Genomic DNA, 23,776 nt, shown 5'->3' on the forward strand with positions numbered 1-23,776 from the left:
ACTAGGGAGGCAGGAAAATGATGATTTAAGAGTCATATGGGTTGAAATCCCGACAGCTGGAGAAAGTTTATTCCCCTCTCTGTCCCTCAGTTTCCTCCTCTGTGGAATGAAGGTGCAAGGAGGCCTGGTAGTGAGAACAGAATGAGATAAGATGTGGGAAGCACTTCGTCAGGTGTTATCAATCTTTCCCTGACTCCACGCGAGGAAGCACTGCGAGCCAGGCGGTGCGCGGGAGCAGCGCTGGGACGCGCAGAGTCTGCCCCGCGGGCGGCGCTGGGACCTGGGCGCGCGTCGCGCGCAGCTGTCAATCAAGGCCGCCGTGGGGCGGGGCGGGGCGGCGCTTCCGCCTGCGCGTGGCCGTGCCGGGCCGCTCGGCGGCGCCCGGGACAGTCGGGAACCGCGCCCGCACCCGCCGGCCGCGCGGCCGGACCCGGGGGCGATGGAGCTGGAGCCCGAGCTGCTGCTGCAAGAGGCCCGTGAGAACGTGGAGGCGGCGCAGAGCTACCGGCGGGAGCTGGGCCAGAGGCTGCAGGGGCTGCGGGAGGCGCGGAGGCAGGTCGGAGGGCCGCGCCCGAAGGGGCGCTGCGGGTCCCGGGGAGGGCGCGGGGTGCCCGGCGGTGGGCGACGGAACGGAGGGCTCCGAGGGGTGGGAGCGTTTGGAAACTCTGAAGGAAGAAGGAATGGGTCTCTGAAGGTGAGGGAGACCTAGCAGGGTCTGGAATCCGGGAGGTGGGTTCTGCGCGGGGGTCGGGGGGGAGGGGGTCTTTAGGGAAAGAGGCAAGTTTGAGGGGTGGAGAGTGAGGGGCGTTACCTAAACTGTGTGGGGCGGTGATGGGGATGGGGTGGGGCCGAGGTTGGGGAGCGCGAGGGACTAGAGCAAAATCCCAGGGCGTCACAGAGGGTAGTGAAGATTGAGAGTTGGGGGAGGTGGAGATTCTTTGGAAAACCTGCCATATGGATGGAGACTGGTTTTAGAGAGCTTGAGGGGAATGCGAGGCAGTGACCTGGGAAAAGATGAAAGTGGAAGCAAAATGGACATTGGAAGGGGAGAACTAGAGAGAGAGATGGAGTAGCTGTAGGGTTAACACTAAATGAATGGAATCAATGTCTGAAAGTAGCGCTTAATATCTCATGTGATTTTGAATGCATTAAAAGATCATTTAGCGTGATCCCATTCTAGATAGTTTAGAATTTCAGGTGAAGCTGTGTTGGAAGGGCAAAAGAAGGAAAATGAAACCCTGGAGGGCTCAAATACAAAAGTGTAGGGGAATGGAAAAACAGATTTAAAGAGAGAAGTGCTGAAAGAAGATACATATGCCTTCAAGTGACAGCAGTTATCTGTTCCCTGGGGACATGGTTATCAAAGATATGGGAAAGCCACCTGGTTTTGCTACACCGTGGAACATAAACAGAAAAAGATATAACCCCACTGCAAATGTGTAGCTGGACAGATAATCCTCCAGCTACTATTAATTCAGGTGCTTAATGCATGCTTTTTTAGTCAGTGGGATTCCATCTGAGTGGGATCATTTGAGGGAGTGAGAATCCATTTATCACTGAGTAGGATGTTTTCTGCATCACACTTGTTATCAGTCTGTATTGTCATCCCGGTAACTCCCATGCTGCGTAGAATCTGAAAATGTACAACTGGCAGAGTAGTGCTGTGGTAACCGTGCCTTTGGATATTTTCATCATTAGGGATGCTCAACATGCTTTAGGTTTTATATCTTTAAAAATTCTTGTAGATTTTAAATGTAGGCCAGGCATCATTTGTAGTTTAGCAGCAAAGCTGGGAGCAAAATCTAGGTATGGTGATCCTGATTTGACAAATGCTTTTCAAGGCCTTCCAACACATTCATCATGATTTCCACTTGAAAACATCTGCATTATTTTTCCTGCTATTTTGAAATAGAGATTCTCAGGGGGGAGGGTATAGCTCAAGTGGTGGAGTGCATGCTTAGCACGCATGAGGTCCTAGGTTCAATCCCCAGTACCTCCTCTAAAAATAAATTAGTAAACCTAATTACCATCTCCCCCCAAAAAAGACTAACAACAACAACAAAAAAGAAATAGAGGTTCTCAATCTAGGACATGTTTTAAAAGAGATTGAAGTGTCTCTTATTATATGGTTAATGTTTCAACCAGTTAAGGTACCTTATATATGAGCAAGACTATTGCTTAACTGCATCAACAATTAAGAAACAGTAGGGTTGAAACTAAATGAATAAACTTAGCACCTGGGAGTAGTATTTAAGTAATTGATCTTGAACGTGTGCTATTGAACAGAGTGAAAAATAATTCAGTATGATCCCATCCTAAACGGTTTAGTATTCAATGTCCAAACCTACATTTTAAATTCTGTGTATGATAGCTTAAATAGAGGGCATACTTTCCTATAATTTAGTGGACTTTGGCATGGAGTTTCATTTTGTTTTTGAGGCCTGTTGTCTTCGGGGCTTGAGACAGAAAACACTAAGAGAACATCCATTCCACTTAGGTTCTTGATGACACTGCCTTCTGACTACACTGTAGCTCTCGTGAACTGGAATGTATTTTGTGCCAGTTACAACAGCTTCTCGTTCTAAAAGTTTTGATTCTTCCTGAAAGCTAATTCTAGTGCAAGGTACACATTTGGGTTTGTGGACAAAGTCCTCTGTCAACTTGCGTTTTAAGAAAGGTCTTTGTTACAAAAATGTTATCAAAATAAGCAGCTGCTTTTGCTTAGTGGTTTGGATATTTTTAGGGTTCCAGTCATTTTCAGAGTAACTACATGAAATATACGGCTTTTTAGTCAAAGATTTTGCATGGGGCAAGGATGAGACAGCCAAGAAGGAGGATGGTTCTTTTGTGTAAGTTTTTTACTTGCTGATTTTATTTCCTTTTGGCATACGACTTTTTAACTTTTATTTATTTATTTATATTTTTTGTGGGGGAGAGAGGTAGTTAGTTTTACGTTATTTATTTTTAACTTAAGTGCTAGGGATTGAAACTAGGACTTCGTGCTTGCTAAGCAGGCGCTCTACCACTGAGCTATACCCTCCCCCCGGCATATGACTTTTTTACTGATATATAATTTACATACCATAAAATTCATGCCTTAAAATGTACAATTCAGGAGTTTTTAGTGTACTTGCAAAGTTGTGCATCCATCACCACTTATTCCAAAGCATTTTCATCACCTGCAAAAGAAACCCCACACCTGTTAGCTGTCATTCTCCCAGCCCCTGATAACCACTAAACTACTTTGTGTCTCTGTTTGGACTTGACTATTTTTGACATGTCATATGAATGGAATCATACTGTATGTGGCCCCTTGTGCCTAGCTTCTTTGACTTAGGCATAATGTTTTCAGGGTTCATCCATGCGGCAGTGTGTATCAGCACTGCAGTCCTTTTTATGGCTGAGTAATACTCCTTGTATGGATATACTACATTTTATTTATCCAACCATCAGCTGATAGACACTTGGGTTATTTTTGCCGTTGGCTATTGTGAATAATGTTGCTGTGAACATTCATGTACAAGTTCTCATGTGGACATGTTTTCAATTCTTCTAGTATATGCTCAAGCATTGCTGGGTCATGTGGTAACTTAGTTGAACGTTTTCAAGAACTCTTGGCATACTTTGTATCTTTGCTGTTGTTTCTTACTCTTTAAAAATCTCTCATGAAATTTGCCCTTAGGAAATCATGTCTGTGAAAGCTTAGAAGGAACAAGAGTAACAATCTTTTAAGTCATTTTGTCAAAAACAACTGCCAGCATGTAGCAGTTTCTCCTCTTGTGGTTAAGTTTTAGCCCTACCCTCTGTCTTGAGAGAAAAGGAAGTTCTATGTAGGAAAGAAGGGTAGTCTGTAACTCTTACTCTTGGAATAAGTTAAAGTCTCAAGAGATACTCATTGTCTTCAGGAAATCAGATAATGTTTATAGCCAGCCTGGCCTAACTGATGTTGAAATCATTAAGAATAGTTCTTTATAGCTCCCTGGAATCCTTGGTACTAAGATGTAAATACAAAAGAAGTTAACTCCCACTCTCCTTAAATACTCATTTGTTCATTCACTCAATAAATATGTATTGGGTGCCTCCTGTGGGTCAGAGATAGTTCTAGGTCCTAGAAATACTGTGATCAGGGAAACAGACCACTGCTCTCATGGATTTACTCTTTCCTTTGGTGGCTAATCATTACTCTTCCCCCTAAAAACAAAACAAATAGGAGAAACCTAAATTCTTGTATATTCACTTTTAGATTTCACTTCCATTATGTTTTTTCTCACTTGTTTATTTCTATAGGGTTGACTTTCCTGCTTGTTCTAAGTTGAGATAGCTAATCAAGATGTCAGACAGTACTTCTCAGCAATAAAGAAATAGTAAAATAATGCCATTTGCAGCAACATGGGTGGACCTAGAGATCATCATTCTAAGTGAAGAAAGCCGGAGAAAGAGAAGTACCATATGATATCACTTGTATGTGGAATCTGAAAAATAAGAAAAAAAGACAAATGAACTTATTTACAAAACAGAAACAGACTCGTAGACATAGAAAACAAACTTATAGTTATGGGAGTGGGGGAAGGGATAAATTGGGAGTTCGAGATTTGCAGATACTAATTACTATGTATGAAATAGATAAACAAGTTTCTACTGTATAGCACAGGAAACTATATTCAATATCATGTAGTAACCTATAATTAAAAAGAACATGAAAATGGATATGTGTATGTATATGTATGACTGGACTATTATGCTGTACACCAGAAATTGACACACCGTTGTAAACCGACTACTTCAGTTAAAAAAAAAAGATGTCAGTGATGTCAGCTGGCCAGTCAGATACGTCTCACCGAGTGACACTAGGTGGATGACTTTGCCACTGTCTGGGGCCTAGTCCTTAATTTTTACAGGTCCAGAAACTCCATCTCTGTACATTATCAAAGGCGAATTAGTTTGAGGTACTGGAGGTGCCAACAGTACTAGTGTTCTCGACTGTGTACAGTTATTGTTCAGTCTATAAAATGATTGTGTTGGCCTTCATGCGTTAGTGTGGTCCAGTGTCTCTCAGGGCATGGACAAGAGCATGTCTTTGCTCTTTCAGAGTAAAGGGCCAGATCTTGGTACCTAATTAAGATACTCTTTGGTTAGGACCCTGCCCAGCTGTGGCCAGTGGTGTCCTTTTGATCCTTGCTACTGCAAGCGTGGGCCATGACCGCAGCCGTAGTATTATGACCAGAGAGCTTGTGAAGAATGCAGGAATCAGGCCCCACCTAGACCTACTGGATCATCATTGGCACCTTAACGAGATCACCAGGTGTGACGTGTGTGCCCATTGAAAACTGAGGCACACTGCCTTAGAGTATACCAGTAGCGCTTCACTAGCTCTCTACCAGTTTCTGTAGTTTAAACCATAGGTGTGCTGTTGTAAATTGCTGTGGTTCATCCTCAAGATTAAAACAGTTTGAAACAGCGTAGGTTTGTTAATTACGCAATGACAGACAAGTGAATAACTGACAGTCTCAAGCCAGCGCTTGTCCTCGTATGTCTTAACACCTGTAGTGTGGCCATTTGTGTCTCATAGTATTTTGTTTTGGATTTTTAAATAGTTGATTGCAGATAATTTTTTTGATGTTTTAATTAGGAATCTTGATATTTCTAATGCACGATACCAGGTTCTCTGTAGATTGTTACTCCTACAGGATTTGAAAACACATACCATGCTAGTTAAAGACCGGAACAGATAGAGGACTCAGCAGGGGAAAAAAAAAGTTATTTCAGAAAACCAGGGCAGGAAGTCTTAGTAGCTCAGCAAAGAAAGCTATTATTGCTTCTTTTATCTCCCACTTCCCCTTCTGATACCCGTTTTCAAAACAGTCCAAAAATCTGTTTGAAAATAATTTGTTACTGCAGTGGTAATTAAAATGTCCCTATTATAGCGTCCTGAGAAGAGATTAAATCTAGGGCTGGGGAGAGCCAAGAACAGATGAAATAGTTTGAGAATAACCCATAATTCTACTTCTTACAGACAACCACTGTTAACATTTTGGTGTATCCTTCTAAACATATTATTTTGCCAAATTGAAAGATTACTGTATATGCAACTTCGTATCTGGGCTTTTTGTTGTTGTTGTTAACATTATATCGTAAGCATGTTTTATGAAACATTTCCCATGTATGGTCTAATTTTTAATGCAGAGGTGCATCGTCTATCACATAGGTGCTTAGGGAGCATTTGTTGGTGGTGTGCTGATACGTGACTCAGAAATGCCAAAATACTGGAAGCAAAGCTCTACAAGCAAAACTGAATAACCACCAAAGGGGAAGAAAGCTGCACGTGTATTTGTGTGCAAAGGACTGCATGTTTACGCTGGCTATTCGATTATCTTTTCTCGAACAAATCTTTTCACAAATTGTCTTTAAATACAACACTCTGAAAGCTGCTGCTTGTTGAGTCCAAACCCCACTTGAAATATAGTAGGATATAAAAGGGAGTTAAAGCAAGCATTTGGAATCAATCATGTTAAACTCAGGGATGTTCGTTGAAAAGTGTGTGTCACAGAGGTACCCAATTTCTCTCTGTGTAGACAAAGGTTTTTCAATGTAGAGTGTAATGTATATATAATTTTAATAGAGAAGAATATTCTTGTTACTAGACATCTGGTAAATAATATGGTTAGTTTGTGATCTAAAAAGCTAAACAAAGTAGGACAGGCTTGTACTACTGAGGGGTATTCATGGATCACTTTTATTTGCAGTTATTACTCTTAATTCCTGCTTGTTCCTGTCATGAGAACTTGAGAAAACTTAACTTTCCTGACCCCTCATTTTCCTATCTATACAGTGACAGTAGTACCTACTTTACTTGGCCAATGTGGGCATTAAAATGAGAAATGTACTTAAAATGTTTCACTGTATTTAAAATGTTTAGCCCAATGCTTGGGACATACGAACTGCTTAATAAATGTTAACCATAATAATAATACCACCAAATACTGTCGTTATTCAAGGTGACCTCCCCTACTTCTCCAAGTGGCAACTTATTCTTTAACTATCTCCTACTTTCTTTCCCAGCAAAATAACCTTTTTGAGCTCTGATGGCTGTTTGTGGCTGTCCCACTTGTATAAGAATTCAGTAGTTTTAATTTTAGTTACGTCTGCTTGCAACTATCTCCTTTACTAGACTGACAGTTTTTTGAGGTCAGGATCATGCCTTATTCATCTTTCTGACCACAATTCCTGGCACATACTAGACCTTCATAAATATTAGATGAGTGCCTCTATGAATGCTGTGGGTGTGATTTTGCAGACTTTCATTTTAGCTTGTTTGTGGTCTTGCTTATATGCACCTATTCAGTGATGCAGGTAATCAAGAATTAAACATTTGTTTTGTCATACGGCTTGGTTATTTGTTGCTACATAATAAACTATGCCAAAGCATAATGGCTTAAAAAGCAATGACTTGTTTAGTATTCTGGGATTGACTGGGGCTCAGTTGGGCAGTTCCCTGGATTTTGCTGGCACCTCTCATGTAATTGCAGTCAGATGGCAGCTGAGGCTGGAATGTTCAAGATAGAATGTTCACTTCCCTGTTTGGAGCCTTATGTGGTAGCAGGACTCAACTGGACCGCTGGCATGGGTGGGCCTGGATGCCAGTCTCTCTTCCTCCTGCCCCTCACACTCTTCTCCGCCTCCCACTTTTTCTCTCAAGAAAGATAAGCATGCTGCTTTCGTGGGGCCTAATGACCCCACAAAGTGCAGAAGCGGAAGTTGCCAGGTTCTCTTAAGGCAGAGGCCTGGGACTGGCACAGCATCAGTGCCTCTCTGTAACTGTGCACGAGGGACTGCACTGCCAGGCCCCAGCCCAGCCTGTGTTCTAGGAGAGAGGTCTCTGTGAGGCTGAGTACCAGGAGCCGTGGCTCGTGGTTCGTTGGTGGTCAGTGATGTAACAGACTGCCGAATCCTATAATAAAGAGTTTCTTCTTGAAAGTTTTCAAATAAGCATTAAAAAAAAAAAAAAAAGCCTTACTGTAAGAGAGACAAGAAGGAAATGTAGCAAGGCTTGTGAGTTCATCCGTGAATCCGACAATTCAAATTCTCTGCCACTTGACCAGCTTTGTGATGTGGGCAAGTTCATCTGACTCCTATGCCACTCACATGCAGATGATTTCTTCATAGGGTTGTGGTAGAGTTTAAGTGAGACCATGGGTATAACACAGTAAGTGTTCAGTAGATGGTACTGTTCCTGTATTGTTATTTTTGCCATTATTATTACTTTTAATGACTAATGTCTTAGTGTCAGTGTGAAGACAAATAGCTAATGCAGTACATTTCATACGAACCGAGAAGAAATATTTTGGTTAGCTTCTTCAATTTCAGTTGACTATTTTGTATCTTTACTTTGCCTAATTTTTTTTTTTGAATTTTAAAAATTTTTTTGCAGGGAGGTAATTAGGTTTATTTATTTATTTATTCTTAGAGGAGGTACTGGGGATTGAACTCAGGACTTTGTGTATGCTAAGCATGTACTCTACCACTTGAGCTATACTCTCCCCGCTTGTCTTTAATTTTTGATTCCTGTGTTCTTGTTAGCTAATAGTAATAGTGTTTAAAGTCAGTCTCTAATTTAAAAATAGTTTTAGTTTCTGATAAGCAAAGCAATTGGGAAAATAAATTCTTAGAGTAAACTTGGAGGATAAAAATTCCTTTCTTCTATAAAGTCATGAAAATGCATGTTTTGGAGGCAGTAGTGGAGATCCAGTTACTTAATTTCCTGAAACACACGTTATATTACTGTTATAAATAGAGCAAATGTATATTGCCACTTAAGACCAGAGATGTCTTAAAATCAGATCCTACATAGATTTTGTGACATTTTAGTAGCTGACCTCTAGAGGAAAATGTATCAGTCACTGTTGCTTTGGAGAGCTGTGAAGTATATATTTAATAGGCTTTTGCATGGCTTAGGATTCATGTATAAACTTGATTTTTTGGCATTTGGGGAAACCTGTCCTCATGTCAAAACCTAAGAAATGCAATTGCTTTGGAATTAGAGTCAACTGTAGTGGAAATTTTGTATGTACATTTTAATGGTCTGTTACAGTAGAGGTTTCAGTTCTGAATATTATTAACTAACATAAACAATGTATATTACAGTTTCCTTTTTTGAGGCCTTGTGTGTCATTTGTATTCTTCTTAAGTATACTTTGTTACACACCTTCACGGTTGTTTTGCCCTGCCCCATTGTCTATCACAGGATTCTTTATGCAAGGGCAAGAAATACATGTTACAGCAGGAAGTGTCCTCAGCCAATACAGAAGTTACCAGTTTACTGGAACTCTTTAAAATGGGGTCTGTCAGTACTAAACAGCTTGGTGCAGGGGAAAGCCCTTGGTCCTTGGAGTCAGACTGTTTCTGGCACTGGGAAGCTGTGGGGAAGGTATTCGACTTCTTTGAGCCTTGCCTTCTTCAACGTAGACAATACAGACTCGCCTCTCAGAGTTATTGGGCAACTTTATTGAGCTAACAGGGAGCACACTGGACCCTGGTACCACATCAGACACAAAGAAATTCACTCAGCAGTGAAGACCGCATTTTACAATTACTTTCATCAAAGCCAAGCAGATGATCTTGATTAGTTGCATGATTGGATTAAAGGTGACTGTGGCTTTGCATTATGAACTATTTCAGGGAAGAAAATGATGCCAAGGTAGTGTCAAGTTTGAAACAGCGGTGGTCAGGAATCTGTGAACCCAAATGGCTCAGATTAACAATGAAATTATAGGAACTGGATTTAGAAACAGTTTCTCCCTTCACTGGCCCATTTACTGCTGTGTGTTCACACACTTCCTTTTTTTTTTTTATTTTTCTTCTGAGGTTCTGAAACAAAAACAAAACGGAGTGAGGCTCTGCAGCAGCTGAAGGAGCTTTTGAATTCTTTCTAAAGAGGAAACTGACTTTACCTAACCAGTGCACTTCCTGTGTGTGCAGCGTCCGTTAAGGAGCCAGGCGGGACCTCGCTGGTATAGCTCTGGACTGCAGAGTTTCCTCTCGGTGGTGGGGGTGCGATCTGTAGTTCAGCGTTTGACATGTTGTCTTCACTTATTCTTGTGCCTGTAAGGTCTGTATGAGTCACCTGGGGATCTTACTTCCGATGCAGGTTCTGATCTAGTGGTTCTGGGTGGGGCCTGAGCATCTGCATTTCTAACAATGTTTCAGGTGATGTATCCAAATCACACCTCATTGTCTCCCTGGTTCTTTTTAAAAGGTCTTAAAGGCATACATGGTTAACTTAATTTTATTAAACAACATGTATTTGCTAGGTGCTGCTCTCAGGAATCCCACAGTTGAATGATACACCAAATCAAATACATTTTGAGTTTACCCCCAGCGTTTTTAAAATTTTGACTTGGATTTAGAAGTTCTTGAGCAAGTCTACAGAGACTAGTGAACAATTAAACTTAAATTAGGATTTCTCTTTTTCTTCATAATTAGAGGAACTCTCTTACTGCACACATACCATTGTAACTTACATTTGTGTCAAAAGGAGAAAAAATTCTTTATCTGCCCACCCCAGCCAATTAACACCCCCTCCCCATCCTTTTGTTCCCTTGTGTATCTTTGTAGTCCTTAGCATGGACATCTTTTGTTTTTGCATGGTTGAGAATATTTCTGGAAAACAATTTTGCATTCTGCTTTTTAAATTTAGTGTTAGAGAATAAAAAGGAAGCTTTCTAAATTTCTCTTAACTGTTGAAATATTCTGCTTTATCCGTGTTTTGATGTGTTCTTTTCTTGGTGGATTTTTCTTGGACTTCAGATACTCTTGCTAAGGTCAAGTTAGCAAAGGGGCAGGGTGGTAAACATAACATGTCATAGGAAACTAATATAATATCTGCAAAATAGAATATGTGTTTGCTTTAATTCAACTGAATGTTTGTCTTGAAGTTAGAATTTCCCTGTGAGAAAAAGGGAATTGTGTGTTATCTGTATTCCTTAAAAAAAAAAATCTAGTGTCTGTACGGGCAACTGATTTGTTTTCAAAATAGTTGTGAGTTGTAAAGATTTTCCTGTCATGTCCTAGAACAGCAATTCTTAATCTGGGCTCGGTGGACCTAGGGTAGTGTTTCTCAAAACATGGGCTACAAAATCACAAGAGTGCTTGTGAATAAGAACTCTGTCCATACACTCCTCTGGCCCCTTCTCCAAGCTGGTTCTGAGTGGAGCCCTGCAATCTGAATTATAACAGGCAGTTATTGTGATTCCTCTGCAAACCAAGTTTCAGAATTACTGCTCCGGGCAAGCCATGGTTGAGATTTGAGGGCATTTGTAATCTCTGAAATTGAATACATTTCTTTTAGTTAGGGATTATTCATTTTTCTGGGAAGAAGGTGTATAAACTTCTCATTGAGATTCACAGAGAGGACCGTGACTCAAAAAGGATGAAGTCATTGTCCCAGAGGTGTGTTTTCCTGAACATTTTCTGCCTTTTATGAGCCTTGTGGATTTTAAATAAATTCTCAGTTTTCTTTTAGCATAATAAGGGCCTTTAGTCCTTTTGTGTGTGTGTGTGTTTTTTATACTATGGCTTTTTAGTCTACCATTCTTTACTTCTTTAAAATAGAATGAATTTTAATCCCTGCTTAATATAAAATTTTTTTTGAACTGAAACATACTATTTCTAAGAGCTACTTTGTGTAGATACTACTTACTTCTACATTTATTTATTGAGAACACCGATGTGCCAGTTACTTTACCAAGTGCAGTACATAGGTTGTGTTTATTTAACCCTCACAGCAGCTCCATGAGGTGAGCATTAGTATACTCATTTGACAAATAAGGGAGTTGAGGCATGGCGTACTTAATTAACTTCACCAAACTGACATCGTCTGTGAATGAGGGGACCCATCCCGTCTCACCTGAGGGCCAGTTCTACTGCAGTTCTGCATATGCGCACAGATGACTCACATCTGGTTTATCAATAAATAGAAGGTGATGATTGTGCAGTGCCTTGAGATTATTATGCATTGATGCCTGTGGATTAGCCTTTTCCAGAGATTCTCATTCTGAGTTTTTATGTTCTTTCTTTTCAGATCAGAGAGAGTGCATCCCAGACAAGAGATGTCCTCAAACAGCATTTTAATGATTTAAAGGGAACCCTTGGGAAGCTCCTGGATGAGCGATTGGTGACCCTTTTGCAAGAGGTGGACACCATTGAACAGGAGACCATTAAACCACTAGATGACTGCCAGAAGCTGATTGAGCACGGCGTCAACACTGCAGAAGACTTAGTCCAAGAAGGTGGGAGTCTGGGGAGCCCTTTGCCCCTTTGCTGCTTTCTCAGGGTGCCAGCAGGCTTCCGGCTGTCTGCAGGGTGCTTGGGCTGTTCGTACCTTGGGGCAGTTTGTAATATAGGATGACAGGTGCACAGTGAGGTCTCCTAGGGTTAAGTGCCATCATTGTGCTAATTATAATCGTTTACAAAGTGGTAAGTGCCATTAATGTGCTAATTATAATCATTTACAAAGTAAGGAGGAGTAAATGATTTTTCTCAAATGGTTCTATGCTAATATCTCATTTACTTGTGAACACAGCAATTTTACCATCATTTTGAGTCTGTTCACATATTTTTCAAAGTGTTGATGGTTTATTGAATTTAATTTCATTGTTCCTTTTAGAAGGTTAAGGAGTAGGGTTGGTGTTTACTCCTCAAATTGTGGTGGTTCTGTTCCTTAGTCAGTTGTTTTGGTTAAAGTGTGTCCAGTTCTTGCCTTGGTTCCTTCCTGCCTTCACGTCTACCTCTGTTCCTTCCTTCCCTCCCGTAGGTCTTTGTCAGGTACATTAAATAAGAAGGTAATAGTCCTGCCCTTTCAGGTTCACAGCGCAGTGAGAGAGGCATACATGATGAGAGAGATCTAAGACCTTGTGGGAGCACAGAAAAGGAGGTGCTCAACTCTGGAACAGTATAGAATCGCTTTCCGTAGGAGGAGTTCCACTGAGTCTTAGGAAATTTATCAAGCAGACAAAGGAGGAAAAGGAGGTAAAAGAAAGTGCGACTGGAAGCAGAAATAGTCCCGAGTGAAGTGAAGAGTGTATCTGGGATGTGTTGAGGTATTTGAGGCAGCAGAATTACACAGTCAGATTTGCATTTTTTTCAAATATTTTTTATTGAGTTATAGTCATTTTACAATGCTGTGTCAAATTCCAGGGTAGAGCACAGTTTTTCAGTTATACATGAACATACATACATCCATTGTCACATTCTCTGGCTGTGAGCCACCACAAGATCCTGTATATATTTCCCTGTGCTACACAGTACAATCTTGTTTATCTATTCTACATTTTGAAATCCCAGTCCCTTCCCACCCCCCAGATTTGCATTTTTAAAACGTGACACTGCCTACCGTTCAGAGGCTGTATTAGAGGTTGTGAAGAAGCAGAATAGCTGATTAGAAAGTTGTGGCGGGAATCTGGGTGGGGAGTGATGCAGGTGAAGATGAAGCAGAGCTGGCTGTAAGATTTTTTGGAGATAGAATTATTGGTGATTTTACTGAGCAGTAAGTGTTGATTATTGGGGATTGCCTGGTTATAGGATGGAGGAGAAAGGGCAGGATTTAGGATGACCCAAAGCTGTCTGATTTTAGATGATCAGTGAGTGAATGGTGCCATTTACTGACACCACACCTGTATATATACAGGAAACGAAGGAAGAAGGTGGGTAGTTAGACAGTTGGTTTGGGGCTTGTTGAGTTTGAGGTGCTGAAGATGCCAGATGCTGGGAATGTGGGTGTGATGCTCAGGAGAAAGGTCACACCTGGAGATGTCAGTATGGCAATGAATGGTGTGTACATCCCATCTGAATCCATGGGAATAAATACAATCATCAAGAGATGGTGTTGAGAAACTTCTTTTCAGTATGAGAAGAGAAGGGAACAGAAGGTAGAGCTCTGAGGGCTGCCAACCTTTAAAAGGCAGGTAGGGAGAGGATCCAGGGAGGGAGACCACATACCATCCATTCTGCATTGAGTTCTGTGAGCGGCTTAGGATACAATGTGCGTGGCTCCCAGGTCTGTCAGTCCAACTGGAAGTTAGTCCCCTTTTTAGTCTCACTTAGACTATGGCACTAGGTGGAAGAGGGTATACCTCAGTGGTAGAGCACGTGCTTAGCATGCACGGAGTCCTAGGTTCAATCCCTAGTACCTCCATTTAAAAATAAATAAATAAAATTTTAAAAATAATAATAAAAATAGACTATGGCTCTAGTGTTATCTTTACATGCTAAATGCACTTTTGTCTTATCTTCAAGGAAAAGTGTTTATTTGCCACTGACCATAACAGTGCCTTTGAGAAAATTCTTTTTAGCACAACTGCAGAATGTCTTTCCCTGGGGGCTTAGCATTTGGAAACAAACCCAGTGACAGTTCAGCACAGGTCAAGAGTGTCTACCCATGAGGGCTGACCAGTGTTTTTATTTTAGGAAATAAATCCTTTGAGGCACATACATGTTTGTAACAGCATCTGATGCTAGAATTTTTTTTTTTTGTATACTTCAGAAATATTTCAAATTTCTTACTTTTTCCTCCCCTCCCTTCCCAAGGGCTAAAAACTTATTTATGGAATTTTGAGGATTTTGAGGCAGCGTTCAGTGTGTCTCTGTTTTCCTTTTGGTGAGGGAGAAGAGCATGTCATGTGGTCTCAGAAAAACTCGAGTGGCTCCAGGGCACATTGAGATGGAAAACAGCTCTGGTAGTGTTCTTCAGGGCTGTGGATGGACAGAGACGTCAGTCTTTTTTTTTTTTTTTTTTTTTATTCCTTTATATAGTGTTTCCTTTATATGACCCTTCACCCTACTGACCGTGTCAGGGTAATATTTGCGCTGACTCCTACTAGAGTTAGTAAAGGTTCTGTAGAGGGGATGGGAAGAGGTCCCTGGGACTTGTGCCTTGCATAAAATGGGTTCACAAACCAGATTTCCTTGTGTAGAGTCTTTCATCTCTGGCATGGTCTTGGCATTGCATATCCCTTCTCCCCTTGTGTGTAACGTTAAAGTCACTTCTGAAATAGTTTCCACATTTACTTTTGGAGAATTTGTGACATCACTTAGGAGTGGTTTTCAAGAGAACCAGAGACCCACCTAGAACAGGGGCTGTGTTGATTACTTTATAACGTGACCAGCTTTCGCTGGACTTGCTCTCTTGTTTCTGACTGCAGGTGAGATCGCCATTCTGGGGGGTGTAGGAAAGGAGAATGAAAAACTGTGGAGCTTTGCCAAGAAGGCCTCACACATCCAGCTGGACAGGTAAAAAGAGTTATCGTCTCTTGGGCTTAAACTGTCTGCTTTTCTTTTTCTTTCTTTTCTCCTCTGTTAAAAATTCTGATTAAGAGAGATAGAAAGAATATATTTTTGAAGGTTTCCCTGCTCAGTTCCAGTATTATTAGTATGAAATAGTGGTGGTGGTAATCTTTGGTATAGAATTACTGCAGGTGTTCTTCAATCCTTATGTGTAAGAAAATGGTTAAATTTTTAAAATTCTGAACATATCATCAAAACAGTCACAGCTCAGTAAACCAGATCTTTTGGTATAAAGTTGACAATTGCTGTCCCACCAATTTTTTCTTATTCATTTGGGAGGAGAATCTTTACATAGCATCTTGCACAGCCCCCACTTCCATTAGCATTGTTGCATCATTATAGTGTGACTGATCTAAAATATTCCTTGTTATTTTTTTAAGTTTTTTTTAAAGAGTGTATTGAAAAACAAAGCTCTTCAGCAAAGTTACCAGCAACAAAACTTAAAGTGTTCTAAAAGAATACTGAATGTGATTAAGATGTCTTCTAGTTTCAACCACAAAACTCTTTAAAGATTTTAGAAAAGCAGTCAGAATCAGATTGTACTGTTAGACATTCCTTAGTCTTATGGCCCAGATCAAAGTTTTTGAAAATGGTGCATTTCTGTTTTTAAATATAGGAGAAGTCAAAGCAAAGTAATTCATTAAGAAATAGAGAAAAACATTTTTTGGCAGTGCATTCATGGCATTGCTGTATATCCCTACAGATCTTAAGAATGAAAGACAGGAATGTATGTGGCACTGTCACTCCATTTTGATTGCTAAAAACAAACAAACAAACAAACAAACAAACAAACAAGGCAACACAACTAGGATGAGGCATTTTCACCTGTTAACACAGCCTGGGATCTGTGGATAAAAATTAATGTGACAGATATCTTTTAACAAGTATACCAGAAATTAGATATCCACATGAGTGTTGTTGCATTCAAAATAATCAACCTCTTGAGTTATAAATTTACATAAAGCCCGTCACTATATACTGAACATATTTTGTCTTCTAGAAAAGCAGTATTTTTAGTCTTTTTCCCTAACCTTGTTATGTTTTTTTTAATTGAGGTATACTTGATATACACTATTATATACGTCTCAGGTGTACAACATAGTGATTCAGAATTTTTAAAGGTTAGACTCCCTTGTTTTTGTTTTTTTTTTTAATTGAGGTATAGTCAGTTTACAATGTTGTGTCAATTTCTGGTGTACAGCACACTGCTTCAGTCATACATGAACATACATATATTCATTTTCATATTCTTTTCACTGTAAGCTACTACAAGATATTGAATGTATTTCCCTGTGCTATACAGTATAAACCTGTTTATCTGTTTTATATATACCAGTCAGTATCTGCAAACCTCAAACTCCCAGTTTATCCCTTCTCACCCTCCTCCCCCCTCCCTTGTATTTTTAACTCTCCATTAAAAGCCTCATAAGCACAAGAGCTTTGTTTCCTCAGCTTACCAGAAGTGCCTTTGCTGGTTGATGTGCCTTGTTTATCTGCTCAGTTGGATGACTCAATTCTTAACATAGTGAAGGACCACATTTTCAAGCATGGAACGGTAGCATCTCGCCCACCGGTGCAGATAGAAGAATTGATAGAGAAACCTGGAGGCATCATCGTACGATGGTGTAAGGTATGCAATTCAGAATCATAGAAGTGGCTTCAGCGGGATGGGTTTGAGATTTGGGGGCCCACATGATTATGTTTTTATTAATTTCCTTTGAATATCTTCTTCTCTTCATAAATGAAACTTCCTTTTGCTTTACAACTAGTCACGGGGAACTTGAACTGAGGTAGCGCTTCCAGTTTTGAGATAAACAGTTTTGAAGGTACTTATAAAAATCTCTCTGTCAGAATGTGGTTTCTCACCACATATTTCCCAAACTTAACTCTTGGTGAGATAAGGATCGCCCCCATTTCTGTGTGTTAGTAAAGTCAGAATGTCATCGTGAATATTGTGTGTCTGACATTTTTCTGTTCAATTCTGAATTGATACCTCTGAACTAAAATTCCTAAAGTGTGATTTTTTTTTTGCACTCTCAGCATTGCCAACAATTTTGTGTATTCAGTTGTATTATGTATGTAAGTGACCATAGTTTAGATAGAATCCATGTCCAAATGAGTCTAGTGTCTTGGCTCTTGACAGATATATTGTTAACAGGTGGATAGTCAGCTTCTGGGAGCTATTTTCTTAAATGGGATAAATGGGATTTTTAAAAAACGCAGCCTTGGTATAGAAGAAAGAAGTAGAGATGCTTTTGAAGACTTATTCCATTTTCATTCTTTTGCCTACCAGTGGACCTACAGTTTTCAGGTTTTTTGTTGTTGTTGTTGTTGTTGTCTTTTCGCTATAAGCATCATTATTCATGTTTCCTTGTATACACATTTAAGATTTTTTTTCTAAAGTATGTACCTAGGGGAGCATACAGCTCAGTGGCAGAGTGCATGCCTAGCATGCATGAGGTCCTGGGTTCAATTCCCGGTACCTCCATTAAAGATAAATAAATAAAAACCTAATTACCTCCCCCCAAAATAAAAAAGTAAATAAAAAATAAAAATAAAAAATAAAGTATATACCTAGCTATGAAATTATGAAGTCCTAAGAGTATTGGATCTATACTCTGCTGGGAAATACCAAACACTTCCCAGAGTGATCGTACCAGAGCACCTTCTCCCAGCAGTGTGAGAGTTCCTCTTACTCTGCATCCTGACCAATGCTTGTTGGCATTGTCAGAATTTGTTTTTGTCGATATAGTATCTTGTTGTGGTTTTATTTTTAAATTGCATTTTCCATCCCATAAATTAAGTTGAATAATTTCATTTATTTTTGGCTGCCTGTGTTTCTTATTCTATAGAATGCTTATTCGTGTCTGCCCACTTTCCTATTGGGTGGTTTGTCTTTTATTAATTTTTTCTTTTTTACTTTTTAATTGAAGTGTAGTCAGTTTACAATGTGTTAATTTCTGGTGTACAACGTAGTAGTTCAGTTATACATATATATATATATATATATATATTCCTTTTTATATTCTTTTTCATCATAGGCTATAACAAGATACTGAATACAGTTCCCTGTGCTATCCAGTAAGACCTTGTTGTTTATGTATTTTACATATAGTAGTTAGTGTCTGCAAATCCCAAATTCCCAAATTATCCCTCCACCCCACCATCTTCTATTAATTTTTAGGCGTCCTTTGTATGTTATAGATGTTAATAAACTCTCTCGGTTGTATGAATGATGTAGCTGTGGGATACTTGTGTTTGAATTTTGAATGTCTTATCTTTGGCATAATTGTATAGAAAACATGCCATTTCTTCAAAGGAGATAGACATTTTCTTTTCAGACTGGGATTATAAAACACATGGCTCAATTAGGAAAAGAAGGGTAGTAATGGTGGCGTATTTCCTATGACCTTCCTGAGTACAGCCCGTACGCAGCACATGCGCCTGTACGCTTGGCCGCACATGCCCCCATTCAAAGTCCTTAAGTAGTGATGTTGAGGGAAGTTACTCTCCGACTTTTACCTAACATAAAGCCTTTCTCCTTAGGTAGATGACGACTTTACAGCCCAAGATTACAGGCTCCAGTTCCGTAAATGTACTTCAAATCATTTTGAGGACGTGTATGTGGGCTCCGAAACTGAGTTCATAGTGTTGCACATAGACCCCAACGTGGATTACCAGTTCAGAGTCTGCGCCCGAGGAGACGGCCGGCAGGAGTGGAGTCCTTGGAGCGTCCCCCAGACAGGTCACTCCACGCTGGTGCCTCACGGTACGCTGTTGCCTTCGCACTCCTGAAGCTTACCTGTATAAGAACACTTGTATTCTGCGCTATAGGCAGCACCTGGACAGCCCTTTTTCCTAAGGATCAACCGTGAATTGATGAGAATAACATGAAATGTGTCTTTCACGTCCTGCTCAGATTACTTTGTGTTAATTCTGAGACATTTGCATCAGTTCTTAGCTCAAGAGTCCCAAAATGATGCCAGAGAGGATTATAAGGATTGATTATAAGCATTCCCTAAAACCAAAAAGATTATAAGTATTGCGCTAGAAGACTGCAATATTTGACCGAAACTTGCAATATATATCTTGGTCGAAGCTTTTATTTGTCCCCTCTTCTCTTAGTAGAGGCTTTTTTTAAAAAAAAAAAGCCTTATGATTGGAAATTGATCTCTCCTATATTTTTAAAAAGATTTAGACTCACTTGTTACTTAGTACTTAATCAGGTTGGAGTCAGCTCCAATGTGATTTTATTAGGTAGGAGGTAACCCTTCTTTGATCTTCCTTGCCAAACATGTGCAGGAAGAGACTAAAATCTTTGTGATTTGTAGGATTAACCATGACACTCTGTCACTGAATATTTTCCTTTATTGAACTTGCTCATGACCCCTAAGTGTAGCGTATTTGACATCCAAGTTTTATTTTAATGTGTCTGTATTGAAGGTATTCCACCAAAAGTGTCTAACAATTTTCAATATCCTTACTTTTTAAAAAGAGTGGACAGCTGGCTTTGAGGGGTACAGTCTGAGCAGTCGGAGAAATATAGCGCTCCGGAATGACTCCGAATCCTCCGGTGTTCTCTACTCCAGCGCCCCAACGTACTTCTGTGGGCAGACGTTAACATTCAGGCAAGTGCATATTAACAGATCAGTCTGTCACGCCTGAGGCAGTATAGTGAAGTGCACAGAGCGTACGTGAGCCTCGGATCCAAGCAGTCCTCAGTTTATTCCATCATTTCTGGGCAGTGTTACCTTGGGGAGATTGCCTTATTTCTGTTGGCTTCACTTTTCTCATATGTATTCATAGTGTTATTATGAGCATGGACTGAGAAATGTGTATAAAATGCTTCGCCTCTGCCTGGTACCTAGTATGTACTCACTATGTTTAGGTCTTCTTCTTGGTAAATAGAATACCGGTCGGAAGTCAATCTTAAAAATTCAGCGTTCCCCCCTCCCCCTAGTTTTTTTTTTTTCTTGGTGACTCAGTAGACCAGGTGTCAATGAGAAATATCCTATCAGTGTAAACATACTATATGTGCATATATAATTCTCTCTAAAATAAAACTGAAAGCAAGCCTCCCCTACCACCAGTTATCTTTCTGTTAACTATTAGAAAATTTTCCTTTTTTTTGTTTTTGTTTTTGTTTTCATGTTGTCTGAGATGTATTCTCTATCTATGGTTGTATCACTGAATAGCTCTTCCTAGAAACGAAAGCCCAGTTTTGATTTGGAAAAGTAAAGCTTGCCATTCTCACCTCAGCGGAGCAAACTCTCCTCTGATTTTTAAGTCGTGAGATCATGGGATTTTATTGTGAATGCTTGCTCCATGTTCCTCTTGTTCTCAGGTCCTTATCGTGTAAGGCATGGAGAGTATCTGGAAGTTTTTTCTGAGCTCATGTTGCCATGTTCTCCACCAGCCAAGTCATGTGAACTGTCAGCATGGTCAGAAGGCACTAGTTTACTCTCTGTCTCATTTTTAACACCTCCTCCCACCCCTTACGTAATGAAGAAAGAATGACTTAATAGCCAGAAAAATATCAACAAATAGAGAGAAATAAGGAGTCTAGTACCTAATGTTTACTTAATTATTCCCCGGGTAGTCAAGAGTTTTCTGTGCGAAGGCACCCCTTCCCTGCTTCTGTCTCTTGTTTATAGAAATACTCCCATTAGTGCATCTCCTGAGAACAGGGTGCTTCTGCGTCACAATAGGGCTTCTTGAGTTAATAGATTCAGGCCAGATATCACACCATAATAAGAATAGTAATCATAGTAATAATAATTGCAGTTAATGTTTAAATTGTGTTTACTGTTAATTGCAGTTAATGTTTGAATTGCATGTGCTTTGTGCCAGGTAACGTCCTAAAATGCACTTTCCTTACTTAACTCACTTGAGTATCACAGTAACCCAATGAAATAGGTGTAGTTACCCATTTTAGGGATGAGGATACGGAGGCACAGAGAAGTGAAGTCATTTACCCAGTGTCACATATTTAGTAAATGGTAAAGCTAGGATTTAAAACCCAGGCAGTCTCTCTCCAGGGATTTTAATCACAGGGTCTATATTGCTTTTATTTTTTTTAATTTGGCTTTAATTTTTAAATTGAAGTATAGTCAGTTTACAACGTTGCGTCAACCATACTGCTTCTTGTTTGTCATTTTCCTGGGGGAGGTAACGTGACTGTAGTTAATGTGGAAATGGACGCTTTCTCTGCTGCTGTATCCTCAGCCCTTTTCCTTTTCCCTCTTCTGTGACTTTTATGCACCAGTGATGGTGAACTGATGCTCCTCTACTTTTAATTCTTCCTCTGTGAACACAGGGTCTGATAGATGACTGACTTAGGCTTGCTTCTTGAGTCACTCAGTAGCTGTTTATTGATTACGACATTGGAAATTACACAAGTTGATTTACATCCACGTACTATCTGTGGACTGTGGCCTGACACTTAGTCGGCCTGAATAAACCATTAGTTCCTCCCTCCTCCTCCAGAAATGCCTGACGGGGCCCCACTTGGCAGGGTGATTAACTGAAACTTGGTTAAGCTCAGTATTGTCTCAGCCAGACCTTTGCATTTTTGTCATTTTTCCTTTGAATGTGGAATGAAAATGTTTTCTTCCTTGTATAAAGGAATTTCAGACATCAGCAGCTAAGGTGTGACTGGTGGTGGGGGGACACCTTCATGCACGAGGCAGGGGCAGATGGGTCCACTTGATTAAAGGTAAACTTTATTCAGCTTTTTGAGGGTATTTGAGGGCCTCCTAGTCACAAGGGAGATTATACTCCTGCCTGTTGCTCAGCCCAGTCTATCTCTGCTGAAGTTTCTGGAATGCTTAGAGCTGCTGACGCCAGAGAAGCCTGTTACTGGCTGGCTCTTAATAGTCTCTGAGCCCAGTCTCGTGTGGTGCCCAGGTCTGATAGCAGCCTCCCACTCCGGGCCTCCCTCTCCCTGCTTTCATGTCTGAACATTCCTGCCTTCCTCCCCTTTCCTTGCTTCTGAGATTTCCCGATCTTACTGTTTTTTAAACCATATCTTTACCTTCTCTTCTCTGCCACCTCCTTTCTTTAAAACAGCTTCCCTTCTAACAGCCTTCCTTAATCCTGGCAGCCTAAGAGGGTGCTGCCTGCCTTCTGCACATGAGGAAACCAAAGCGCAGAGAGAGTCGCTGGCGTGTTGGTATTCAGACCCCGGCCATCTAGCCCTGCAGTCTGCGCTCTTAAGCACCGTGCTGCCCTGCCTTTCCCAAGTAACATGAGGCGGGAAACCACGGGGCAGTAGGCTAGCTATTTGATATCACTAACTTTTTCCTCCCAAGAATATAAAAAAGTAATGTTCCAGTTACCTGTTGTTGGGTAGCAAACCGTCCCCAAACTCACAGGCTTTAAACAACCTCGGTCATTTATTTAGCTCAGGAAGCTGCCGTTTGCAGAGACTGGCGAGGGCAGCTCATCTCTGCTTATGTGGTGTTACTGGGGAAGTTTGACTAGGGGTGGTGGGTCTGTTTCCAAGATGACTCACTCGCACAACTGGCAGGTTGATTCTGGTCCTTGGTACCCCTCACAGCATGGTGGCCGGGTTCCAAGAATGAGCATCCCAAGAGATAGGAAGTGGAAGCTCCAATTTCTTAAAGTCTAAGCCTGGAAACTGACATTGTGTCATTTCTACCATATTCTGTTGCTCAACCAGTCAGAGTCCAGATCCCAGGGAGGGACATACACCCTACTTCTTGATGAGAGAAGTATCCAAGAATTTGGGGGCTTTATCTTAGACGTGCCATGGTTGGTAGCTGTTAGAGGGGTTCTTGGAATATGTGAATTAAGTTTAATGCTTGCTCTTGGTGAAGCATTCACATTGAGTGAATGTAAGCTTGAGGAGATCTTTCTTTCCTACACACAATTGGTCTCCATCATTACCAGCTGTATCTTCCATACCAATTACTAGCTTCTCATATTTTAAAAAAACAAACTCAGTCTAACTTGATCTTTTCTCAAAAATCCCACCAGGGCATAGTCTCAGCTAGGGTTAAGAAGTTAATTTGTTTGTGACTAGGGTCTTTGAAACCTTATCCGTTTCTCCTTATATTGAGACAGATTGTGCTGTCCCAGGGAGAGTACAGCTTGGCGGGAGCTTTGTATTTGCCACTCGCCTCTCTGTAGTCCTTTCAGGTTGAAGCTTGGCTCTTATTACAGGCGTGGGACAATGTTGTCAGACAGACGTTTTCCCCCACAGACCCTTTATTACAGACTTGGGTGAGGTAAGACAGCTGGTTTGTAAGTAGATCTCCTTTAAGATTCTATAGTGTAGCTTTTGGTTTGTTTTTAGAGATGGAGGAGAAAAGTGACAAAGAATAGCAAGTAATGAGTCTGAACGGGGCTAACAGAGACAGGCGTAGAGTCAGAGAGAACCCCAGAAAAGTAGGATCTTGTTGTGGACAGGCTGTGTATA

At 40.6% G+C, this 23,776-nt stretch overlaps 1 protein-coding gene across 1 annotated transcript in view; it reads left to right on the top strand.

Moving 5' to 3' along the window:
• Positions 1-345: 345 nt before the first annotated feature.
• The window catches only part of CRLF3 (cytokine receptor like factor 3), a 32,298-nt gene continuing 8,867 nt past the window's right edge, over positions 346-23,776 (top strand). Inside the window, exons 1-6 of the mRNA XM_074343077.1 lie at positions 346-556; positions 12,077-12,284; positions 15,195-15,282; positions 16,789-16,966; positions 18,883-19,105; positions 19,832-19,964. Of these exons, the coding sequence (XP_074199178.1) occupies positions 440-556; positions 12,077-12,284; positions 15,195-15,282; positions 16,789-16,966; positions 18,883-19,105; positions 19,832-19,964 (947 nt within the window). The 5' untranslated portion in view covers positions 346-439. The remainder of the gene's footprint in view (positions 557-12,076; positions 12,285-15,194; positions 15,283-16,788; positions 16,967-18,882; positions 19,106-19,831; positions 19,965-23,776) is intronic.

The sequence above is a fragment of the Camelus bactrianus genome, chromosome 16 (genome assembly GCF_048773025.1).
Source record: "Camelus bactrianus isolate YW-2024 breed Bactrian camel chromosome 16, ASM4877302v1, whole genome shotgun sequence".
Taxonomy (NCBI): Eukaryota; Metazoa; Chordata; class Mammalia; order Artiodactyla; family Camelidae; genus Camelus; species Camelus bactrianus.